Source organism: Emydura macquarii, unplaced genomic scaffold, assembly GCF_026122565.2.
Source record: "Emydura macquarii macquarii isolate MOO-44397 ecotype Brisbane River unplaced genomic scaffold, CSIRO-AGI_Emac_v2 contig_968, whole genome shotgun sequence".
Lineage (NCBI taxonomy): Eukaryota > Metazoa > Chordata > Testudines > Chelidae > Emydura > Emydura macquarii.
Window position 1 is genome coordinate 4161306 of NW_027131105.1, and position 25935 is coordinate 4187240.

At 39.2% G+C, this 25935-nt stretch overlaps 1 protein-coding gene across 1 annotated transcript in view; it reads right to left on the reverse strand.

Annotated features, from left to right (window-relative positions):
• The window catches only part of FAM120A (family with sequence similarity 120 member A), a 92012-nt gene extending 66689 nt beyond the window's left edge, over positions 1-25323 (reverse strand). The window contains exons 1-3 of the mRNA XM_067543823.1: positions 24266-25323; positions 16974-17220; positions 10853-10935 (exon numbers count right to left, since the gene is read on the reverse strand). Of these exons, the coding sequence (XP_067399924.1) occupies positions 10853-10935; positions 16974-17220; positions 24266-24739 (804 nt within the window). The 5' untranslated portion in view covers positions 24740-25323. The remainder of the gene's footprint in view (positions 1-10852; positions 10936-16973; positions 17221-24265) is intronic.
• Positions 25324-25935: the final 612 nt, after the last annotated feature.

Below are 25935 nucleotides of genomic sequence, written 5' to 3' on the forward strand. Positions count from 1 at the left end.
ACTTTTCCCTGAAATCTTCAAAATATTTCACCAAATCTCGAGAGGAGAAAAGTCCACAGAATTTCATAAAATTCCCCACAGATTTCAAGTGATCTTGCTGACTGCCTAGAATATATGGTAAACAGAAATATATGACCAGTTCTGAAGACTGAGCGTATTTTTTTAAATCATTTTTGTTCACACTGTGTACACCACAGTGAGCCTCCAATTGTGGTTGGGACCCTGTAAATGCTACTGTAATAGAAATAATGCAAAAATCACAATCACCAAAAGTTTGGACTTAGTATAGATGACTGGATGGGATAAAGGACACTCAATACTCAAAGACAAAGGGAATTTTGTTTTTTAATTATTAGGAGTGAAAATTCATATTACTAGTTCTTGAAAATAAAGGTGTGAGGAAAGATATAGCTACTAGTACGATGAGTAATTCAGAATTCAAAAACCAAGGTGAAACACTAAATAATAAAACATGAGCCACCCATTTACAACTGGTTGATGTGCCTAAGATTGTTCTGAAGAATTCTTCAGACACTGCTAAGGCCTTGATCCTGTAAAAACTTTGTTCACATGCTTGATTTTAAGCATGCAAGTAAGTTTTTACAAGACTGAGGGGCCTAAATGATTTATTAGCCCAATATATTTCAGCTGTATCAGTTTCTCTTGTAGAAACTAGGCATTTACCTTCTTCAAGAAAACATATTTCTGACAGACATACAGAAAATTTTAAAAGCAGCCAGACTCTCTCAATCTTTAATATCAAGGATCCTGTATTGCAATATACCTGGACTACACTCTTCATGTGCAGCTTGGTGTCTCAAACTGAATTCCAGTTGATGGTAAAGACAAAAGGATTTTTAAGCAAGTTCTTTTCTTCATGATTTTATATTATAGATAAAAATGAGTAAAGAAATGTGCTTGGCTGTCTAAAGTGCTCTCTTTCTCTCTCATATATGTGCACATGCAGTCCTAAGGGGAACACAGAATCTGGTCCAAGAGGTGAATATAGTTGAACCATTAGGCAATAGCAACCATAATGTACTTAAATGTAACATCTCTGTAGGGGGGAAATACCAAAGAAACCCACCATAGTAGCATTTATTTTCAAAAAGGGGAACACAAAAATGAAGAAGTTAGTTAAACAGAAATTAAAAGGAACAGTCACAAGAGTGACATGCCTGCAAGCTGCCAGGAAACTATTTTAAAACATCATAACAAGGCTCAAACTAAATGTGCCCCCCCCCCCCAAAAAAAAACAACAACAGGACCCAAAAAATTTCACCAAGGCTAAATAGCAGCGCAATAGAGGTTATTAGAGTCAAAAAGGCATCCTTTACAAATTGGCAGTCAAATTCTACTGAGGAAAATAGCAAGTAGCATAAACTCTGGCAAATCAATGTATAAATTATATTTAAATTATAGTTATTATAAATTATATAAAGTATAATTAGGCAGGCCAAAACATCCCTACATAGATGTTGTGTCTCGAATTCAGATTAAATGACAAGGTAACAATGACTAGTCTACCCATGTCAGTGTCTGTAGTACTAGGAGTCATTGAGTAGTAAGCACTACTAACCTCGAAAGGATTTGCCCCAGAATTCGGAACCTGATTTTTTTTAAACTATCATTAAAGCAAACCTAAAGCACATTCACCAACCTGTATACTCAAATGAAAGGTTGGAAGTATCTGTAATATGAAGCCACCTTAATTCTATGTATTTCATTCTAGTGTAAGCACAAACATAGTAAAAAGTTGTTAAATATTTGATATACACAAGGTAAACCTGGAACACAAACTATACATGGGAGCCTGATGCAGCTATATTTTTGGGAACAGAAATGGCATCTCTGCCGACAAAAAATGGATTCAGGAGCATTTGTTGAACACTGGTGCCATCTACTGGATACCAGAGGAAAAGCAGTTCTGAACCTAAGAATTAAAAATCGACACCTGAAAATCACGTCTGATAACAGAACCAATCAAAAAGAAAATATGTAACCTGTCTCCAACACTCACAACAAAAATCTGAGAAAAGGTCTATTAAAGATCCTCCAGCTGAGCCTAACAAATGGGGGTGGCTGTAACTAGAAAAAGCTACATAAGCTGCCAAGAGCTTTCCAAACATAGTCCCCTTCGGACCCAAAACCAGAACACAAAAAGTTGTGAACTAAGCAGAGCTGTTATAGTCCTTTGTGGCACCAACTGTGCTGACTGCTAAGTTGGACACTTTTTATTTTATGCTAATTATCTGAGTTCAGCACATCTCCTGATTCTCATAAGAAAGGAGGGAAAAGGAGGAGCGTGTTTTAAATAGTTTCTATTGAATCAAACAACTTCAGGTCACTGTGTATGGCACACTGTTTGTGTGTATCATGTATTACATAACTAGCATCCAAAATTATTGCCTGCCTTGAAATCGCCTTAAAATCTGAATGTATTAATCATTTACCATAAAAAGTATTATATGCTTTCCTTTATACTTAGTATCTTATGAATTTATCTTAAATATATTACATATACTTCTGACTACTTACTAGCCACAGTTACTTTTATGTAGTCTTAAAACACACTTGCTACCTAAGGATAACTGTTGCATATATGCCACAGAAGTATTGAATTGTTTTCTCTTAGAATAAAGAGCTGTTTGAGCAAAAAAAAAATTTCTGATAAAACTAAAAATTTAGAGATAATAGGCTAGATTCTGGCTTATGCACCAGCCCTTTGTAACCTTTGAAGTCAATGGGACTTAAGTACATGCTTAAGTGATTTGCTGAATTATTCTTTAAAGATCTGTTAATATTCTCAATCTCCCCAGAGTAAGGATTTGTAAAACAATACCTGAAGGAGAAACAGGATATTTACCAGTAAACTGGAGATATTTAAGCTGACTCTCATAACAAAGCCAGCACCACACACTTTAACCCAGCTTTATCAGCGTTTATATTGGATTCCAAGGAAAATGAAAGAATTAAGGATGCATGAAGACCAAACCTAGAACAGTTTATATCTTGAGACCAAATCTGTGTAGGCAAATAAAAGTCAATGCTTTCCAAAAGGTGCATAAGTGGATCCCCAAGAACATGGATTGATGCTGACAATCTAACTCAAGTAACTGCGGTTACAGGTGAGTAACCTTTATTTGGGTTTACAGTTACAATCACAGAATTAACTAATCTGTGGGTTTTTTCTTTCAGTAACTCCCAGAATTATATCAAGCTCAGTTTTTACTCTAGTCAAATGGAAATTACTGGTTTGTCTGTCTTAAGAAGTTGTTCTCTTTCTAGAGGTCCTCAATCTTGGAAAGCACCTGAGAAATCACTTCACATGCCATTTTGTAGTATTTAACACAAATACCTTTTTAAACAGCTTTAGAGCTAGGCAGGTTTTTAGTCTTAACATTGAACCCAGTGATGTTATATGCAAAATTAAATTATACTGAATTTTAAACTGGCCTTTCTATCAGTTTTTTTTATCATGAAAGTGAAAACCGTTCGATTTCTATATTTTTCTTAGCGATAGTATTGTACATTTTTCCTGAAATAATACTCCATTGTGCTTCAGCATCCACTTTAAGAGACATGTCTATCACTAATGTTTATTTGCTTTGCACTCTATCACAGTCTTGCTGTTTTTAAAGGATGAGGAAACTCTGCTTTTATATGCAAAATACCTCTGAAAAAATCATTACTTTCTCCCTTGCACTAATGGCATATTTGACCAAATATTAGGCAATTTTTGGCTCATGTTAATTATACTTAATGCATAGACTACATCATTTTCTGAGAAGCAAAATTCCTAATTTTGATTTTCTTAATTTCTAGTTCTCTTTCTGAAAATGTCACACACACTAGTTGCTTAATCTGTACTAGGGTCATGAAGGACTCATGTCCACATTTCAAAGGCCTGAATCAAGGTTAAATTAGCTTGTGTGAGTCTGCTCCTCCAAGAATCATTTTGTATTCCAAATGAGTATATCTTTAAGGAGTAACATAGCACCTTCCAGTCACACAGTCATCTGATTACAGATAAAGTATCATAAGGAACTATTTTTCTTTGGGTTACAGTACTTGTAGTTTTTTCCATAATCCTCTATCATCTTTCTTGTCCATGTAATAGAACTGTACACCAATAATGCTGCCAGACCCCATATGGCACTGACATCGCCTATAACTCCTGTAAGCCTCCTAGTGATGAGAAAAAATTCAAAGTATTGTTTAAACTGACATCCATTTTTCTGCAATGCTTCCTTGCAAATTCATCAGGCTGAGTGAAAGCAAGAGATCCATCTTTAATTCTATATAACTTCCAAGCCACCGTAATATTTAATAAGTTTCAAGTAGCCAGATTTGTTGGATGGGAACAGCACTTAAGTACACAACCACCCTGTTCAGACTCTGGAAATAGCTAGTTCACAACACTGGGCATGCTCAGAAGCTTAACACAAGTACTTCAGTCGCGTAGTCATTCTGATATTAGTAACTTGTTAACAAGTACTCTGAACTGCAGGACTGGTTCACAGGAGCATTTTAAATGTCAAAATGAGAGTCCCTTATAAATATATACTGCAAATTTAGAGACACCAGAAGATATCTGGATTTTATTTCAATAACCATCAAGTCTATACATGGGGACAGAAAACAGTTATTCATACACAGTGAATTTAATATTTCACCAGCTTTTAAGAAAGCCATATGAGAACAAAAATTCAGATCTCTCTCAAAATTAGATATAAATAAAAGTTAAGTTTCCTCATCTTTAACAAAAATGGTCAAGTTGCTTTGTTCTACACCAAGAACTTTTTCAAAACATCAATATAATTTTCATTATAACTCAAACTCAGAAATTTTATATTTTAAGATCAATTGTAAGATTTCTAAATACAAAGTTTACTAATAAGTACTTTTGAAGAATAGAATAGTCAAGAAGTTAGTAAACAACAGAAGAGAGGAAAAATTAGGCTGATGTTTACAACCAAAGGATTCCCAGAACACGTTCCAAGTACATGCTGAGCACCCATGAAAAACATGTATGCTACTATCCCCCATCTTCAGCACCACTCTTTAAAAGGTACATCTACACTGCAGGGACTATACAAGCATGCAGCCTACAACAACAAAAGGGTTTTTTCCATCCATATAAAAGCTCTACCTCCCAAAGTGACAGTAGCTATATTGACGGAATTATTCTTCTGTGGACCTAGCCGCATCTATACTGGGATGCAGGTCAGCATAGCTACACTGATCAAGGGTGTGAATTTTTCACACCCATTACTGATGTAGCTATATTAGCCTAAAATTTAAGTGTAGACCAGGCCTAACTAGTAAGTAGTTTACTCAGCCTGCTTTCAGAGATGAGAATAAGCATTCTTTTCCTGAAGAGAAGGAAAAGGAGTGAGAAAAATCACCTTTTCCAACAAGTAGAAAAAGGGACAGGAAAGAAAGAAATGAAGACCTCCCTCCAGCAGCTGAAAGAAAACCTCCGATGGCACCTATGTGGTGGGAGGAAGGCAGAGAAAGAAGAGGGGGGAAAAACCACTTCTACTAGAGAGACTCTAAGAAGTTGTATGGCAAGCGATGCATGAAAAAGATCTCATTATGTTGATAAAAAAGAACTATGAGATGGAGGCAGATAGTCAGATTTTTAAGATCACAGTGTCCTTTTAAAAACTGGTGGCCTTTAAAGTAAAGTGTTCCACAGTGGGGGAAAAAAAAAAAAAAGAGTGCTTTACATCCTTCAGCAGCAATCCTGTGGTTGCTCCAAAGGTAAATTGAGAGGGTAAATAGAAGCACTCAAAGTATAAGAACAATGAGGCATTCATATGGAATTAAAAAGATATTTAAATATGATAAAAAGAAAACATTTTCCCCCAAACATATGATACACAATTTACCAATGGAACTTACTGCCACAAGATACTGAGACAAAACATTTATCAGGTTTTTTTTTTTAAAAATTAGACATTGATATGAATCAGGAGAACATCTAGAGATATTTGATTTTTTTCCCCTAAGGAAAATAAACCTACATGTTTCAATATCTACGCCAAACTCAAACTTACAGTTTATAAAAGAAATTTCCCTTATGGTTGGTTATTCCGTATGCACATGGTTCTTGCCACTGTCACAGAGAGGATCCTGTATGAAACAGAATACTAGTCTGATCATACATGGCAGTACCCATGTTCCTAATCAGATCAGGGAGTTTTCTGGTCAGTTGACATTTGTTTGGTTTTTCTTTTTTGGAGGAGGGAACAATTTCCCCCCAATCCGGATAGATTTAGTTTAATGCTTGCTGCAATTGAGAGGTTTATCCTGTCCCTCACATCTCTCCATTCCATTAGAGCACTCCATGGGGAAGCAAACTGCCAGGTTGTGATCGCTCTCATTTTCTAGTTAGCAGAGAATAAGAAAGAGGCCCCAAGTTAAGGGTCTCCCCTTTTCAACACTTGGACTGTTGGATGCTCAAGTTACAGGTAACTGAATTAAGATGCAACACACGACCCTTGGTTTTCATACATCTTCAACTTTTCCTGTCATCAAAGAGTGCAGCCAGGAAGAGTCTACTTTATCTGTTCTTTGTCATTTAGTAATTTTTAGACCACAAAATACCCTCAGAGGGCTTAATCCTGGCTCGTTGGAACCTGTCTCAAACTGAATCTACTTAATATTAGAGGTTTGAAGTGCATAACACCCACAGTATGATATGGAATACATCAACCCAAATAAGAAAAGTTGATTCTCTGGAGATCAGGCTGTTTCAGATATGCTGTTTTTACCCTAATCGAACAGGTGACCTGAACCCTTAATCTGAAAGATGAAGAGTTTGGAGAACCAAAAAAGACTGTTAAGGACATGCCAAACATCCTGGATATGCTAAGTCACAGCCTCTTCAGGAACCTTAGGCACTTCAAGGCCTTTCTGTAGGACTTTATTAATTATTAATTATTATTATTATTATTAATCCACAAGAGATTCCAACATCTCCAGGTAGACAAGACCACTCTCAACATAGAATTCCAATGGACCATAAAGACTCAAATGGACTGTAAGGCAGGGATTCTGCTCAGATAGATGTTTATTCAGCTTCAATGGCTATGGCTTTATTACAGTAGTTACAGAAATTGTCATCAGAGAATACTTTTCATTTAGATTTATCTTGGGTTAGGATATAAACTTTGTAATCAGAGTCTCTGCCTACTGAGCCCTGCGGCTGCAGATAGTCTGGTAAGCTGATCTCTAGAATTGCCTTAACTGGAGGACAGTTTACCTCAGATGAGGATGGCAGTTCTAGCGTAGCCTTACCAGATCCACCCTGGGGCTAATAGCTTCAGAAGCAAAGTGACAATGGGACTAGATTCTAGGACTACATTCCTTACAGACCTACAAGGAGCCTGCCATTCACTGGTGCCAAATTCTCCTGGATTGTCCAGTCCAACTCATTCCAGAGCAAAATGATCAGTCCAGTGGAGGAAAAGGTGCCAATTCCCCTGACCCCAACTCAACATGAAGAGCTGTGGATCTATGTCCTCCATCCTCTAATCAGGTGATCATTCCAGGCCTTTGCACAAAAAGGGCCCTTATTACGACTGACCACTGGGTGCTACATACTGTCTTTGCACAGATAAGAGCCCTTTTCTTCTCTACTTCCCGCAAAAGATCTGATCAAAAAGAAGTCTGTACTCAAAATATGCTAGATTACTTGATTAAAAAGAGATGTAGTAGTATGATTCTAGCCTTCTGAGGCAGGCACAGTGGCTGAACTCTCTTTCTCTGTCTCTAGTGGTTTCTGCCCCATTCTGAACCTAGAGAAAACAGCTTCCTGCTCTACAGGCCATTTAGGAAGTCATTCCAGGGGCCCCTGCTCTCTATCAATTAGCAAGATGCTTAATCTCATTCATTCCAAACATAATTATTTATCTGTAGTACTGCAAGTGTGCCAGGTATTTTACAAACACAAACAGCCAAAGCCCTTGCCTAGAGGGGCCTAGGATCTAAACAATTCCTTAGGTTCTTTCCTCTGTGTCAGCAATAGCAGTTCAGATCTCTTACCTTAAAGCTAACCACAATACTCCACACCTTTTCCAAGGAGAAGGTGGCTCTTGTTAAGGCCCTCTGCAGGGCAAGGTTTTTTGTCCACTTGTCTCTAGCTCACTGAATGAGGGCAAAGTCAGAACAGAAAGGTTCAAACATTCTAGGAGTGAACAGCTAACAACAGAGCCAAGAGAAGCTGGGGGCTCTCTCTCTCTGAGAAAGTTACTGCTTGGAGTTTTGATTCCTCTCCCCTGCCTCCCCACAAACTATTGCTCAGGATGCTTCTAATTGAGCTGATTTGGCTAGTTAACCCTTTGAAAAAGGGAAAAAAGTTATCCTAGTTTTGCTTTTCCCCTGCTAATTAATACTTGGGCACACTGGAGAAAAGTACAATTATTAAATTTTATGCAACAGCATTAGTGCTTGCTTTGCCCCCATTCCACACATTGGAGTGGACTGACAAGCAAAACTTCTCTCTTTATAGAACCATTACTTAGTTACTGCATAATAAAAAGGGCAAAGAAAGTCACAAAGAAAACAATTCGAGGGACCCTAATTCATCAAGTCTGTTTTTCTTCATAAAAATACAGGTTCTAGTTTTCTGAAGTGCTGAAGCACTCCAACTTAAGTCAATGGGAACTCATGATCACCAGCACCTCTAAAAATCAGGACAATACTGTCTTTGCACTGTTAAAATGACTGGAAATTTTCAAAATCCCAAACTTTCAGGGACAGGAATGAGAGGTTCCTGCTTCTTGCAGCTGTAGGGGGTGCAAATAATCAAATTCCTAGTGACCATAAACTGATGGCAAAAAAAAAAAAAAAAAAAAAAAAAAACCCACCCACAAAAAACTGAGCTCGCAAGCAGAGTCCCGGGATAATGACCTGGTTTGGAATCACAGGACCTTCCCACTTCCAGCATCTGAAAGAGAGACCAGACTTTTCACCGAAGTCATTGCTCCAGGATTAGATGATGCCTAGCAGCCCCTCTCCCCACTCATCATGTCTATGACTTGAAGATGTGCCTGGCAGAGGTTTTTTTTTAATTTTTGTTTCTTTTTGGAGTGTCTGGGGAAAAAAATGTATATTCTGTGTTTTGGTTTTGCCAGAACTGCAGTTAACTGAAAACCTACTAATGCCAGAGTTGCAACGACATCATCGATGATACTATGCCAAAACAAAACTGAAGATATGAAGGCATTTTACGTTAGTTCTATTAAGTAACTCAGGAAGGCAATATCTGACAAATGGAAAAAAAAGCAAAAAAAAAAAAAAAAAAAATCAGTCAAAAGATACAGAAAAGTAAAAGAAAAAAAAACCTCTTTAGGAAGTATCTGCCCAGGATCTTTTAAATAAAGAATAAAGTGAATTTAAAGGCAAACAAGGCAGAATACATCTTAAATTAAATTATTTTGTTTTCATAATATCCAAGTAAAATTTAGCATATATTTGGCAGGTATCTTATGGAACATGACTGTGGTTGTATTATTCAAAGCCATATTCTGAATCGGCTATTTTGACCTTTGGGTGATGTTACATCTGTAAACCAGCTCTTACTAGTGGACATCTGGGATTTCAAACAAAAAGGAAACTCCCTATGCCCCATTAAATGAGAAAACATAGATGGATTTATACTACTCTGAGGATTTCTCTTTCACTAAACTAACTGCTGATTCTACTTTTTTTTCCCCATTCCATAGGCTTCATCACAGAATGACCATTTCATGGATCAATAACTCTCCCCAACAACCTAATTCAAGAGATGAAGAAGAGCTTTATGGATCTCTGGTGGTTCCCCACCCACAGTTTGAGAACCAGTGGACTAAAGGTTTTTCTTAAGAGAAAGGTGTGCCTCTTTTCCTCCCCTAAACTTTCCAGCTTAATAACTGAATTGGGAGCCTTACATTTGTCTCCAAATTCAAATGACTAAATTAAGATTTAACTTTAAAAGTGCTCCACCACCTCCACATTTAGCTGGGATGGTAGAGGAAATGACTGTTTTCCTTACAAATGCCACTGCTACTTCTCTTGCACTGGCATGTCAAATTATTACTTTGTCACCCAGTCCCAGTTTTCAAGAGACAGTCAAAGCTACTAATTTTAATTGTTTTTCATTAAGTTAAAAGTTCTGACTTTATTTTTCAGGCTACACTTGACACAAAAATAGCCAGGCAATTTTTAATTTAAAATTTAGGTCAGAAAGCTGGGTGTTTAAGCTGTAAAGTTCAGGATAGGGGAAAAAGTTAAGTAAACTGGGGGTAAAGAGAAGGAAAGAAAGATAGTTCTGGACTGCTGCCATCATCTCATCCTCCAGTGAGCCCAGCTGCCCTTTAAGCAGCAGTTTTTGGTTTACTACCACTTCTAACTCTCAACAGAAAAGGGTCCTTAAGTTAGTATTCAACAGAAAGAAAGAATTAAAGTGGTCACTGAGCTATGAATTGCTACAGACAGGGCAGCTAAACTCCTGGGAAATCAGAGGGATTAGAAGTCCAAAGTAATTTTAAAAGGTTTATTAAATTGCATACAAAATTTTAAATATGGTTTATTACAGATAAGGGGCCAATTTTTGCATTGAGGTAAATGACAGTTAAGTAGATCATTAAAGGGTGTGCAGTCTAAAAGTACCATACCTTGCATCCATTTTTCATTAGAAAGCTATTGGTATATTTCTCAGGAGCTGAAGGTGCCTACTCTTCATCATCATACCTCAAAAAGCACCTAAGGTGTGAATGAGCTGCCTATTAAGCACATACTGCTGTGTTTTGTTGCTATAATGGTCTATAATGTTTAACTGCTAGAAATTAGATTAGGGTTGTACCTTAAGTGAGGCTAGTGGATGTTCTGGACCAAGTAAACTCCAATGAAAGGAAGCCAAATCTTCATCAGGAAGAATGTGATTACCTAGAATATATAACATGCAGAACTTTTAAAAAAGTACATCTTTAAAAACCAAACACTTTGTATAAACTGATTCTACAGCAAAATTGATTGATGCAGCAAAAGAGATTTGCAATCAAACCCAAGTAAATATATGTTTATCCTAGAGGGCAGGGGAGGAGTTAAATTTGTAAACAAAAATCCATTATTTTATAAAACCTAATTAAAATGTTGTTATAAAAGGGCAATTATTTCAAAGCCTAAAGGTCCTATATTAAGAGCAAAATTTTAAAACTGCATTTCCATATTTTTCAAGTCCGACCTTAACTTTGAATTTTCAGAAATAATTAGATTATCTTAGTTTTAATAGCTGAAGCATTCTAATGAGTTTTTTTTTCAAAGTAATTCATCTGCCTATACTATTTTAAATCTGTCTTAAAGTTTCATCTCTGGAGTCATCACAATTCAGAAGAGAGAATGAGCTGGGACTCCTGTGAGAGAAGCAACTACAGAATTCAATAAGACATCTTCTTAAAGCTTCAGCTGCAGACACTCAACCTTGTCTCCCATCCTTACTGATCCTTTCTGAATGCCATGTGATGCACTTCTGTACCTAACAAACTCTGCAGCCATCTCCTAGATTTAGTAAATACGCCTCAAATAGCTTCAAGTTAAAACAGACACTTTCCAAAAATAGTCAAAGATATCTATCACTGATGCCAATAGAAAAAGAACAAATCGGAAGTAACTAGGCTAAGCCATTTTAAGATAAGGTTGCAGAAAACTGTTAGGAAACTTTTGAAATACTGAGGACTCTTCATTTTAAAGCTCTTGTATTTTCCAAGTGGCCTATCCAATTAGCTTTGAAAACCTTTCCAACAGAAGTCTGCCCTCAGCAAATAATATGCATGAGAAATATCAAGCAAATTGGCTTAGTCTGGCAATACTGGAGTAAACAAGTGGTTAACATAAAATCTTACGTACAAAAATGTAACTAAGCCACCATCTGAAACTATTTTCTCCCCATAGCTTCATTATATTTGCTAATTTTAATATGGGCACTATTATGATAGTTTATAAAGCAATGACGTTCTACTAATTATTTAGTAAGTACTACCTCCAGTCAATTTGTTAGCTTGAGAATGAAAAGGGATGGCAAGTAATGACCAAGCTACTTGATCATTTACCACCTAAACCACTTTAGCAAAGTGGAAAGTTATTTTAATAATTTTGATCTTTCAAAGCATAGTACATTGCAATAAAAAAAGGGACTGAAGAAATGGGAGGAAACAACTTGAATAAAGCAAGAAAATGATTCATTGATGATGAAGCAATAGATTACAGCATCTCTGAAAACAGATTTTACAAAGCACGAGAAGAAATCCTTACAGACTCTGTTGCTTCATTTATGACAGTTAAATTTAAGGGTTTTTTTTTCCCCCCATATTTAAAGTTTGTAAAAAGCAACAGACTTAGTCTCCAGTGCTGTCAATTTATTTAAAGCAGGGTTTTTCAAACCTTTTCACAGCTTCAGCATATTAGGGATGTCCACATTACAGTTGCTACTGCAGCTGTGCCTCTGTAATGCCGTAACATAGATGCTTCCTCCAACAGAAGGGATTTTCCACTGAGGTAGTTAATCCACCTCTCCGAGCGGTTGTAGCTAGGTCGACGGAAGAACTGTTCCATCAACCGAACTGTATATACATTGGGTGTTAGATCAACCTAATTATAGTGTGAAATTTCTCATAGCCCTGAACGATGCAGCTAGGTCAAACTAATTTTTCAGTGTAGATCAGGCCTTAGCCTTCCTTCCTATTCACAAATCACATATTGCTGTGGCAACCACTGCAACTGTTTACAAGGAAAATTAGTATTAGGAAAGTAATGTATTTTAGCTGACTTGAGGGAAACCAGTAGTATGCTGTTAGCCACCCCTCTCCCACAAGACCACTAGAGGATGCCCTCTGGATCACAGTTTGAGAACTGTCTACTTTAAGAACAACTGCAGAGACAAAAGCAGTTCAAAATTCTTCAAACTAACCAATCAGAAAATCTCACTCCTTACCTAAATGCACAAACTTTAGGAGTTTAGTCTAAATGCCCATTCAAATTCTTCACTCCCAGCTGAGACTGCCACCAAGGAGAGAAATTATGTTATTTGTCCTCATGTGGCTGTGTATCCATTAGGAACAAGACTAATATCAAACAATTTTCATAGAGCAATTACGTCACTACTACAGACCTCTAGGTCACTGGAGTCCAGTTTAAGGAAGAATCAGTAACCCTCAGCTCAGGGCTGAAAATCCACTCAATGTAGACAAGTAGGAAGCTTTCCTGGGTAATTCCCATCAACTTTAGCAGAATCTAAGATTTCATTTTTAAATAATTACGTTTCAAGCCCTTGGGCCTGGTAGTCAACCCTGTCACGTCCCATTGTGTCACTCTGGTTAACTCTGTCCACTGGTAATCAAACTGCTATAAAGAATATATGCACATGATCATTTCTCAAGTATAGAATTTTTAAATAAAATTAAAGATACACAGTAGAAGATCCTACTGCACTTAAGCAGTAGGTCTGATATACCAGAGTAGAAGACACTACATATTATGAAGTGTACTTGAAGTTCTTTTTTAAAAAAACAACATGTATTTTGTTTCATAAATAGAATATGAATGTGTAATTAGACTTCTTATACTGCATGCACAATGGGGAAGAGATTACGGTTACACAAGCAACCTTAGCTCCGGCGTTTCCTGATCTGAGTGCTTAACTATGCAACCTCAATGTTGTATTTTTTTCCACTTTTATGACATTTACTAGCGTTTAAAAAAAAAAAAAAAAAAAAAGGATGAGATTCCAGTTAAAGACATTGTCCCATGTAAGGGGTATGCTGAATAAGAGCCACTTCACATTGCGCTTAGTTTTCCACTGACCAAGAGTCACACAATGTTTTCAAGTGTACAAGTCAATACCCACTGAAGGGATCCAAATTCCTTTCGAGTTGGGTTAGATGCCATTAAGTGCATACACTGCGCAAAAAAGAGTGTCCGTGGCAGCATCTTATCTGCCCAAAACCTTCACTTCCTACTCTTCTTCCTTCAACACGCAGCTAAGTTAAACCTGTCTTATCTAGTTTTGGAAGACTTCAGGAGGAGCTTTAAAATAATTGTATCCACACTTTCATCATAGACTGTGATTTTTAAAACCCTCCAAAATTGATCCAAATACTGGAATACTCAAAAGCACTTCCCTGCCAAGTTTTTAACCCCAGCCATATTGCGCCGCCTCCCCCCCCCCTTTTTTTTTTTAAAGAAAGGTCACCATTTGTCTTCAATCTGCTCATACTCAATAACAATGGAGCCTTTCTCACACTCAAAATTTCAATAACAATTCACCTTTGGGTAGCACCAGGTATAAAAACTTTCAACCCAAAAGGTGAACTTTACAGGGAACTAGAAACATAAGCTAAAAAAACAAGGCTCGTCTAAACAGGGAAATTGACTAGCATAATTATAGTGAAATAATTATTCCACTGTGGCTATGCTCATATAACTCTCTCATGCTAACACACTATTCTGAAATAAGTGACTATTTTGGAATAATTACAGTTAAATACTATCTTAACAACAATTATAATTATTCCAGAATATATTCCAGTTATACCAGAATAGAGTGTTCACACCGGGGCGTTATACCAGCATAGCTATAGTAGAATGATTATTCCACTATAGCGATGCTGTTTATTTTCTCTGTGTAGAAAAATCCTTAGGCATTCTTACCACTAAGGGTTGCCTTTGCCCTATGAGGTTTAGAGGACACCCTCTAGGCCCCTGGAACCAAGTCTGAGCAATCTGTCAAGATATGCAACTCACCTGTAGTTTTATTCAGGTTACCTGAAGTGTGCTGCTTTTAAACATGTGCCAGATTACATACAACTTTACCTGTATTTAAGATTTTATTAGAATTATACACTATCTTTCAAGAACAATATCTCAAAATACCGAGATGACCTTAGTGACACTAAGCCCAAATAAACTAACATCCCTTCCTATAAACCTTTATAAAAGTTTATTATTTATATTACTGCAATGCCTAAATTCAGTAACTTGCATTACAATATTCAAAGACAAACAGCATACAGCATAGTACTGATAAGCTTGCAGGATCCTAGAGTTCAAGTCTATGTTCCATAAAAATGACCAGAGACCATACAGAACCTTTTCTATAGCTATGTTGTACTCAGACTCAACAAAATAAGAAAACAATAAAACCAATCAGGATATTAGCTCAATGGTTATTCAATATGAAGCAAGCCACAAAAATACCAGATGACTTTTTTTTTTTTTTGGTCTCAAAGGGCTAGTGTCTATGATTTTATAAATAAGTTTCAGTGGAATACACTTTAAGAAGCTTACAAGCAATTCAAAACATTAAACAGAAAAACCAGGTTTTCTCTGTTAAAAACAAATTTTAAGGACTATTTTGTTATTTAAAGTATCACAGTTTAGAAAGATTCTAGCAACCACCACCCACATAAAACTTCTAGCATCACTAGCTGTTTTACAAGTACTTCACATTTAATAACCATTTAACTACTTGGGGAGTGGTGATGATAACTATTCTTGACACAGAAAGAAAACATGAATTGACAGGACCAGAAATATTATCCATTTCCTGTGTAGCACACACTGCAAGTCTTTTTTGAATCACTCACTGCTATATGGTTCTTCCCATTCTTATGTAAAGCAGGATTTCACTTTTTATAAGGGAAATATTAACCATGACAAAGTGTGTATATGAATTTTAGTGTTTTCTAGAACTGGCATGCCAAGGAAGTAATACATAGCCCTTTTCATCTGTAGATTTTAGAGCACTTGAAGTATTATACTCTTATTACAGTGAGAAAGAATTAAGGCAAAGAGATTATGTAATTTGCCTTCGGTCACATGGCAAGTCAATGGGAGAGGTGGGAATAGAATCCAGGTCTTTCAACCTAGTCTGGTGCTCTATTTGGCATACCTTGAGGGAAAACATTTATTTAATACCTTTTGCCCAGAAAGAATTTAGGATACCAGTCGATGTAAGTTTTATTCTTTGGAGATCTCCCATAGAAGACCTTAGTGCTGCAATGGTACTACTGATACAGTAAATGGCAAGTCAGTAACAGAACAAAGCCCTAGAATGGTGCTGGCAGTACTGTGCTGCTAGAATTGACATCTTTCAGATGAGACACAGAACCGAGGTCTTCACTATTTGGGGTCATTAAAGATCTCATGGCATTTACCATCAGAGGCAGAGGAGCTAATCTAAGTATCCTAGCCAGTCTCCAGCTGAGAGAGTTACATACTGCCTACCAGTACTTCTCCTGCACTTTCAATTGAATACAGTTCTTTTCAGTTCTGTACATAAATTGTTGTGTAGTGAGACAGCTGCTCCAATCCACTTCAGTGACAGAGAAGTGATCAAGGCAACTGAGGCCTACTAATGTTTGTACGACACTTACAGCTGAGATAAACAGTACTCTGGAAGTGCAAGATACCTACACAACACAATTTTGACTTATTTAACCTGAATGCATAGAGAATCTGCCTATGTGAAAACTTATTAAGACAAACATGGTTATTAAAAGTAGAGCTTACATACTGTGTATTAATATAACTAAAGCTGTCTGAAAATTTTGTTCCATTCATGAACTAAAATGCTTTGATTAGTGAGAGCTTTTGCAGAACTCCTACTTTGTTTCCAGAAGAGTACAGTTTGCATTACTCTTTCACAACCTTTGTAGCTATTCACAGAGCACCTCTCCAGACTCAAAAGTTGATTGCATTCACAGACATACATGTTAGTGACACAAAGGAACCTAAAGCTGCTGTGAGCATGGAGTGACAGAATATAACAGCTCAAAAACAATGGATAGGGAAATATGTCATACAAGGAAAGAGCTTTGTTAAAGATCTTATACACATAACAATAAATGATTTGTAAATGATGTAACAGAAATATAAGTTGTAAGTTTGACTCATCACATTATGTAAAATTCTCTTATTACTTCACCTACCTAACAGAGCAGCGAAAATAGGAAAGCGGTTTGGATTTAGGTCCAGTTGCTTGGCAACTTCATGCATCAGATATTGGCTTGTTGTGAGACTTTTCCCATTACGGCTCAGTTTTAGGGCATGGGCACTGAAATAGTAAGGGATGTTGCACAATGCATAATCGGAGTCATATGCAACCAAACCATGGAAACCTTTTTCTCTGCAGAAAGCGATTACTTCTTGATGGTGATCCTCAATGCTTTGTGCAACCTATAAAAGAAGAGAAAAAAGCATTAGATGCACTATTAAACTTCAATAGTCTTTCATATTTAGTATGATACACTGAGATCCATAACTATTGCTTAAGGAGAACCTGAACACTTGAAGAAAGTTTAAAATAAAACAAAGATACAAAGAACATATTCGGAGAAGAGATTTCCTACAATGCTATAGGTAGAAGGTTGTGAAAACACTAAGACCTGAAAAGTATTCAGACAGACGTGATACTGCTTAAGGACAGCTCAGTATTATTGTATTATGTTACATTTTAACAGGTTTTCTCATAATACACACATACTCTATTACACCAATCAATGTTGAGAATCTTTTTTCTGTAGATTGGCTAAGGATGTACTTTTCTAGTCACTGAAATAGAGCGGTCCCAATTGAGGCATAATTACAGAGGGCTCAAGTCAGTCAAATAAAGACCAACTTCCGACATTGAAAATAAGTAAACTCCCTGATAAGACAATGAGGGACTTGTATAATAATAATTTTTAAAATAATCAGATAAGTATCCCACATTGTACAGTCTGCCCTTCCACACACTGAACTTCCAGTGATTCCGACAAGTTACATAAACCGTAACTGCAGTATCAAGCCCCAAACAAATTAAAAAATAAAATGCTGTGTGTTTATGAAAGCTTACTCCTTTGTCCTCTGCTGTTACCTACATCCCAAACTATTAGTCAGTGATTTGGACAACTACCGAAAGTTTTCATGCTGGTATAACCTAGCCTCAACAAGCATCTGAATTTAAAAGCAATCGATAGTAAGATGCCTTGAGATACCTATTCAAACCCAAGAAAAACAACAAACACAACAAAGGTAAAACAGCAGTTCCATTCACCACAACACATATGTTTATATACCTATAAATTTAGACAGTGATAAATTAACCAATTTAAATGTTAGTTTGTAAGATCCTTGGGACATGGACTGTCTTTTTGTTCTACATTTCTACAGCACCTAGCAAAACAGGGTCCTGGTCCATGACCAGGGCTCCCATGTATTATGATAATATAAAAAATAAAAGTTAATAATCGTAATAGTTCTATCACTTTCAATCAAACCAGAATTATTTAAACACACACTTTATTACTTAGTAAAAAAGGTGCTTTAGTTCTAAAAGCAAATTTTAAAAATTGTTTAAACAAAGCAGCCTTTGTGCTCTGAATATGATTCCATTTTATCTGCATGCCCTACAGTCACATTGTATTGATCTTCTGTTGACTTTCAAGTTGCTGGTAGGGATACCCAGGTATAAATTCAGCATTTCACATGTACTTTTATGATTGATTCATATTTAAAAACCATGTCTTAAGTTACTGGACAGTCAGCATCTTACTTGGTATTTTGCTTATATAGTCAATTTAAAGTTTGCTAAAACATACGTTTTTCTTAAACTTTTACCTAGTTTCTTAGGGAAACTATGTTTGGTATGTTTGTTAAATATCAAGAGAAGAGGAAAAGGTTATGCTCTTCTATATCTCACTTTTTCTATTTTCATCTTTTAACTCCATGTCAAAGTTATTCTGGTTGCAACAATCTGCATTTAAGGTCAATGATGCACAAAGCTTCTCAATGCTCTCCCTTGCTTTTCAAAGTACCCATCACAAAAGTAACATCTTAAGTCATTTCATAGGTATTTAATTAGCTACACCACCATTTGGTGTAATGTGTGTGGCTGTTTTGTTCACATCCAATATAGACTGAGAAATTCCTTGTAGCAGGTTATCAAATTGTCAGAGATCCGATACAGCACAGTGGTCACTCAAAAAAAATTCAAGAGTTCAAAAATTAGATCTATAACGTTTTAACTTGGGAAGGTTACTAGCAAAATTTTTATGAAAAATTTAGTGGAGTTAAGTACTAGCAAGTTATATGTATCATGTACATGTTGGGCTCATATTACTGAACAATTGTGTTTAAGTAACACAAATAATTGAGCTGTTATGAAGAGCTATACTGGCTGCCTGTAAAGGTACAACTAATTTTCAACTTTACCAAAACCCAAGCTGGATATAAGAGCCACAAAACAGGTACAAAAGCTAGGGATAAGAGCTCTAAAAGTTGTACAAATCAAGCTAGTTCGAACATGCATGTTATGCCAAAATAAAGCACAAAGGTGAAAATCAGAAATAATCTGAAAAAAGCAATGTAGCATGAAACAATTTTCAGTGCTTAAAAAGACAAAAATTTAAGCTTAAATCTAAGTCTTGTGTAAATGATGCCAGAACAGGAAAAGAGAAAATAATTTAAGATTTACTATCTGACACACACAGAAAAGAAAATGAGGTTCTGCCAAAGCACTAACAATGCTAGGACCATGCACTGCTTAATCATTTAAATTCTAACAAACGTGCTTGGCATAAAAACAAGTTTCTGTTTCATGAATTACATTTCTTTCAATGGACAATAAACAGAAGTTCATTACAAAAATAAGGACCTATAGAACATTTAATATCTCTGAGAAACCTGTTTTATCTTATGTTGGGCTGAAGTAATCTACAAATTCTTTAAAACTGCTCTCAGTAGGAAGCATTTACATTTTTCTTAGTTAGCACAATAAACTGAGCTAGCTGACAGTTTGTAAGAGTGCAGAAAGGCCTTAAATCACAAATGTTTCCAGTAAGATTTCTGAAGATTAGTTCATATTTAAAACTTGTTACCCATGTTCTCAAAACTAGCCTTCTTGAAACACCAAATAAAAATAAAATAAGACATTCCATTTTGCAATGAAGTTTTATTGGCTCATGCACATGCAAAAAAAATTAAACATGCAACTCCCATTTACTCTTGCCCACCCAGAACGTTGCTAGAAACTGTGTCAAAGAGAATATGTAGGGATTTGGGATAAGCGCTAGAGAGGAGAAACATACATTTGAGAACTATAAAATAGAACAGCAGAACTATGATCATAAAAGAAAATAGTGTGTGAGAACAAAAAAGTAGCTACTTTTGAGTTTAAAAATAGATATTCTTGAAAAAAGTTATTAAGAAAAATCAGGAAGTTTATGGTCTAATCTTAAAATTATAATCTTAAAATTATCTAGATATACTGCTATCTACACAACATCCTAGATGGCTGTATAAACTGATCATAAATTAGGATTACAAACAAATTCTCTCCATTTCACAGAGGGCTGACCAGTTCAAAGAAGTAGAGCAATACCGAGACTCCTCCCACCTTCGGGTTAGCAATTTGAATCTCTCCAACACTGGCAGCGACTAAAAATGGATTACCCTCTCTGATAATTTCCAAGTGCTTTGGTGGGGGCAAATCCAGCTCCTTGAGAGGCACGTGTCCAAAACTGATCCTTTATTCACAATCTCAGCAAAAAGGCCGAGGATTCAATAAGTATGAACTTTCTTCTCCCCACTAAAGTTGATTCCTCCAGGTCAAGCGGGAGGCTATTGGCAGGGAACTACATGCTGCGACTCCTATTTTTTGTGAATGTAGGGCTTCAGACAACAAAGCCGTCAAATTCAGCAACTTTACATACATTAAATGTACTAAAAAAAAATTGAAATAAAACAAATCCAGTTTACATATTGCTTACATGACTAAGAAAAAAAAAACAGCTACTAATAGCTAGTTAAAACATACCACAAATTTGCTGCATGTTAGACAGCTATCAATGCCAAAACAATCCATTTCATCTTTTTTTTTTTTTCTTTTTTAAGTCAGAAGAAAAAAAACCTTTATTTTACTGCTGGGAAATCCTCAGGTCTCTGGGACTAAGGGGCAAAAAATATTCTTCAGCACCCAGAATTTGCACATTATATACCCTGACATCAGATCAGAGTATCCATTTAAACATTAGCAAAAGCAGCACGTAGGAGTTCCAGAAACTTAGGAGATAATCAAAACAAAAATCTTAATATCTGTGTCATGAAAAAACAACAGGACAGTTATACTTTAACCAAAATTTCACATCAGACTTGATACTTCCACTAGGTGATCTTTAATGCCCTTTTATTTAGAAAGCATTACAAATTTTTTTTCAAACTGCAAAAACATACTAATATAATCACATTACATAACCAGACTTGGACTAATCATTCACATTCTAAAAGCAATCATATAAAAGTCAAATTATTTCATGCTGACCAGGTACTACGTGGGAAAAAGAGTACAGTGTGGGTGGGAAAAGAGTAGCTACCATCATGACAAAAGTAACCATACCATCTTACCTTTAAATAAATGTCAGGCCTCTCAGTGTTTTGCAGAATATAATAGAAACTCACTTTTACAATAGTCTATCTTGATGGATATCTAGTTTATTCTAGGTCACATCTGATTAACGGAAGTGAGATTCCATCTTCCTCTGTTAGCCTCAGGCTCTCATACAAAAAAAATTAAACCTACGTACACACAGGAACAGGACAATCATTCACACTAACCTGTCAATAATAGTAACACACTGTACGTCTGTCATTCCTGTTAGCCAATCACTACTCTAGATACATTAACCCATAAAGTTAAAAAATTTCTCACCAGTTAGAAAGGGATCAAGGGGTGGGACTTCCACCATTAGTTTAGGCTGAGCTGTAACTGCCTCTAAAATGTAGGATGATTTTTAATGCTGGACCTTTCAACCTTAAGTCCCAGATAGAAAATAAAATAGTAAGTTTTCCTCTGTTATTCCATGCTCTCCCTAAGCCACACAAAACTCCAGAAAATAAGTTATTTTGTTGTTTCTCCCTTTTGCTGAACACAGAAAATCTTAACCAAAAGATCACTTCTTCAAACTCTTTCAAGAAAGCAATCTTTATAAAATCTTGTCCCAATCTCAAAGTTATCCTTTGGCCCAGTTACAGCTATGGTGTGATCTGCCAAAACGGACAGTACAAAAGGCTGATCATGTTAAGCTCCAATTACCGATCAGTGGCACAACTCTTAAGGTCACATAATATTTACTATGAAACAGAGTAATAGATAAAGTTGGCAACTATTTAGTATGTGTTCCAACTCCTTCGGTTCCTTTCTCCATAATGGAAGTTTAAACAAATAAATTCTGGAAAATTACACATTTTCATTCCAGGTTTTAGCAACAAAATTTTCTTTTCATAGTAAACAATATCAACTATCACAATTTTATCATTGTGACAATTTTTTTAAATTAACATTACTGAAAGATTACTACAAATCCTGAAAGCTGGATAAAAAGTATTTAAAATGTTTTGCAACCTTCAAAATCATCTCTTGGATGCTAGGGTAAAAAGATTATAATAAAAAGCCTTAAAGACATTCCCTAGTGCAATTAAAGCTATCAGCAAATTTATACTTTTATTTGAAATAAAAACAGTTTAAACTACAACCGCACAATTGATTATCTGTTAAACAGTTCTAGTCTACAAGAAAGAAATAGGTTATGAGACTCCTTTGTGCTAATTATTGTAGAATAATGGATGAATTAGTTTAAACTACTTGAAAACCCTTTATGGAAGTATTCTGGGCATCATTAGATTTGACAAGTTATTTTTAGCTTTTTACCATAGATTCTGAACATCTGCATTTTAGCCTCTGATAATGCACTTCATTTAGGCAAAACATGTTCAGTTTAAATGTAAATTAACATCTTGCCTCATGGTAGAACTTGTTGCTTGCCTGTCAGGTACAATACAACTTTACTGTTTTTTGTAATTGTTGTTTTATAATGCCATTTAAACTCTTGGCAAACAGTATCTAATATTGCACATGAAGGTGCAGAAATTAGAGTATATTGTTACCTGTGGAACAAATCACCTAAGTTGGTTTCTAAGAAGAGGGAACTCTGGCCAGAAAGGGACATTTTACAAGTCGATAAATGAATGGAACAATGGCCCCCAAAAGAACATGGAGGCAGAGGATCTAGCACTGAATTCTGCACACAGTTGTAGAGCAAAATAAACTACCCAACATCATTTATTAACAGACTGCCAGTTAATCAGCATTTGGAGGATGATACCTGCCCATTCTCAGTCACCCTCCAAAACACCATCATCAGCCACATTTGATGGGTGAACAGGATGCTCTCCAATTCTTATCCCAAGAGAACATGGAGAGGAGTAGAGAAAGCACAGTAGAGGAGCGGAAATACAAATCAAGGGGTAAAAAGTAGAAACTACAGCAGAAAGGAGAAATAAGGATAGAAAACTCTGACAGTAAAAAAAGAAAGAAAGAACAAATTATGTAAAATGCACTGAAAGAAAGAGAGGAGAACAGGTAAAAGTTAAAGCAGGAAAGCAACAGCAAGTCCTGTTTTTGAAAGATGAAGTTCTCTCTCTAACCCACGCTGGAACAGTGATTGTCCTGTCTGTCGCCCATTTGAGCAGTTCGGCTGGGGAGGGGCTCTCTCAGGAGGCTGTAAATCCCCTTCATTTTGCTTCCATTGGCTGACATATGTATAAATAGAAAATCCCAGCGGAGATTGAGGACACCAGCGTGGGGGGTGCTCGCTACACCCTTCACTCTGCCAGTTAAGGGCCTGCTGCTCCTAGGTGACAGCAAGGCTACTTAGTTTTGCTCCATCCAGCCCAAGGGGGTCCGCGGAGAAGGCAGCAGCATAAACTTTGGCCGCGTTGCGTCGTGCAGCTGTCGCTCGCTGGCCAGCGGTGAGGCAGAGGCCGCTCCCAGGGAGCTCCTCTCCCGGCCCGAGCAGCCGCCACGGCCGGCCTTTGACGACATTTTGCGGATAGGGAGATACATAATTCCCCTTCCCCTCGCTCAACTCGGTACGGACATTACCGGGAGAGCAACCCCGCTGCCATCTTAGAGCCCTCGCCCTCCCCCTCCCCAGCCACCGCAGCGCTCCCGAGGCCCTGGCGCCGGGAGATGGCCCGCTTGGCCGGCGGGACTGGAGAAAGCGGCAAGAGGGGGCGCTGGTGCCATGGTGGAGATGGGGTGGCGGGACGGGCGCAGCGAGAGGAGGCGCCGGTGCCATGGTGGAGATGGGGGACCCAAAGCGCGCAGCGAGAGGGGCCGCCGGTGCCATGGGCGGGGGCCTTAGGGGCGCAGCGAGCGGGGGGAGGCGGAGAGGCCGCTGCTCACCTTGATGTGGAAGCGGATGAGGGCCAGGCGGATGCAGTGCGCCATGCAGACGGGCGGCAGGAACCAGACCTTGGGCGGCGGGGTGCCCTTGTTCTGGACGTGGCTGACTATCTGCTGCGCGGTCTGGCGCTCGTTGCCCTGGCGCTTCACCCACTCGTGGAGCCGGGCCTTCTCCAGGGCCCCGTTGAAGAAGACGAAGAGCTCGATGTTGCCATTGAAGCAGGCCTTGGCCAGCGCCGCCAGGTAGCCCAGCATGTGGTTCCACTGCCCGCCGCTCACCCAGTCCGTGTAGAAGCCGCCGTAGAGCCGGTGCAGGCAGTTGTCGGCGTCGATGAGGAGGCGCAGCGGGGTCTGAGGGGGCCGCTGGCGGCCCCCACCCACGAGGCTGCCCCGGGCCAGCTTCTGCAGCTCCACGGGCACCACGGCGCTGGGGCAGTGCTTCTCGATGTAGTCCTGGAATCCCTGCACTCCCATGGCGAGGACCGGGCGGGCGGCGGCGGCGGCGGGCGAGTGCAGGCCTGGCGGCGGGGTCTGGGTGCTGGCCGGGCGATGGGCTGTGGCTGGAGTTGCGGGCGGGGGTGGGAGCGGTGGAGGCGCTGCTGCTGCAGGTGGCCGTTCAGGGGGGAGTTGTGTGGATTAGTGGGGGGCTCATGGCAGCTGCGGCCGCCATGTGCTGCTCTCACAGAGCCATGGCTCAGGGACCCGGGCTGCTGCCGCTGCGGCTCCTACTGCCGGGGGGAGGGGGAGCGACACCGCGCGCAGGAAGCCACTCCGCCGCCGTCGCCGCCTGCAGCAGGGAGAGCGGAACAGGCGGGACTTGGCGGCGGCCCCCGCTGCCACTCACGGGCCCGGCGCGCGGCGCACACACACTGGCCTCAGGGGCAGCACCCGGGGGGCCGGGCCGCCTCCGCGCCCCACCGACCCGGCCTCTGCCACCTACACGGTGACGGCACCCCTGGCCTGCGGCTGCGGCACTCGGGCGGCGGGGCCTGGGCGGCCAGCGGCGGCAGCAGCAGGGCTGTTGCATAACCCAAGTCCCAGGCATGCGCAATTGCGGGCGGGGGGAGTCGGGTGCTGAGCCGCGCGGAGGAGCTTGGAAGTTGGCGGGGGAGGCATACGTCAGCGGGTCACGTGGGCGGCTGGGCTGGCTGGAAGAGAGGGAAGGAGGCGGAGGGGGCTCGGACGGGAGGGGCTGCGGGCCCAGGCGGCTCGCGCGGCGCTCCTGCTCCCTCGCTGGGGCCTGGCAGGCCGCGGCGGCAGGGGAAGGGGGAATGGCTACGGCGGGCCGGGCGGAGCTGCAAAGCCGCCTCTAGAGCAGCAGCTCTGCCCCGCTGGCTGGGCTCGACGGCAGCGCCTGTGCAACGGGCCGTGCCAAGGAAGCGCTGGCATTCGCGTGCAGGAGGGGAGGCGCAGGGCAGGGCACGGCCTGGGGATGTTGCAGTGAGGGCGGGGGGACAAGAGGGAGGCTCTGCTGGGCGAGAGGCGTCCAGCAGCCGGCGGGCCTGCCCGTCAGCGCTGCATACGTTGATATAGGAGCAGAAGAGCGGATCCCGCCTCCCGGCGAGTTACACAGCGCTGATCCCTCCCCTGCACACGCTGAGTAGGAAAGCCGGGTAGCTGCTGCACGTAGCTCAGCCCCCGAGAGGCGAACTGCACGTTGTGTCCACAGC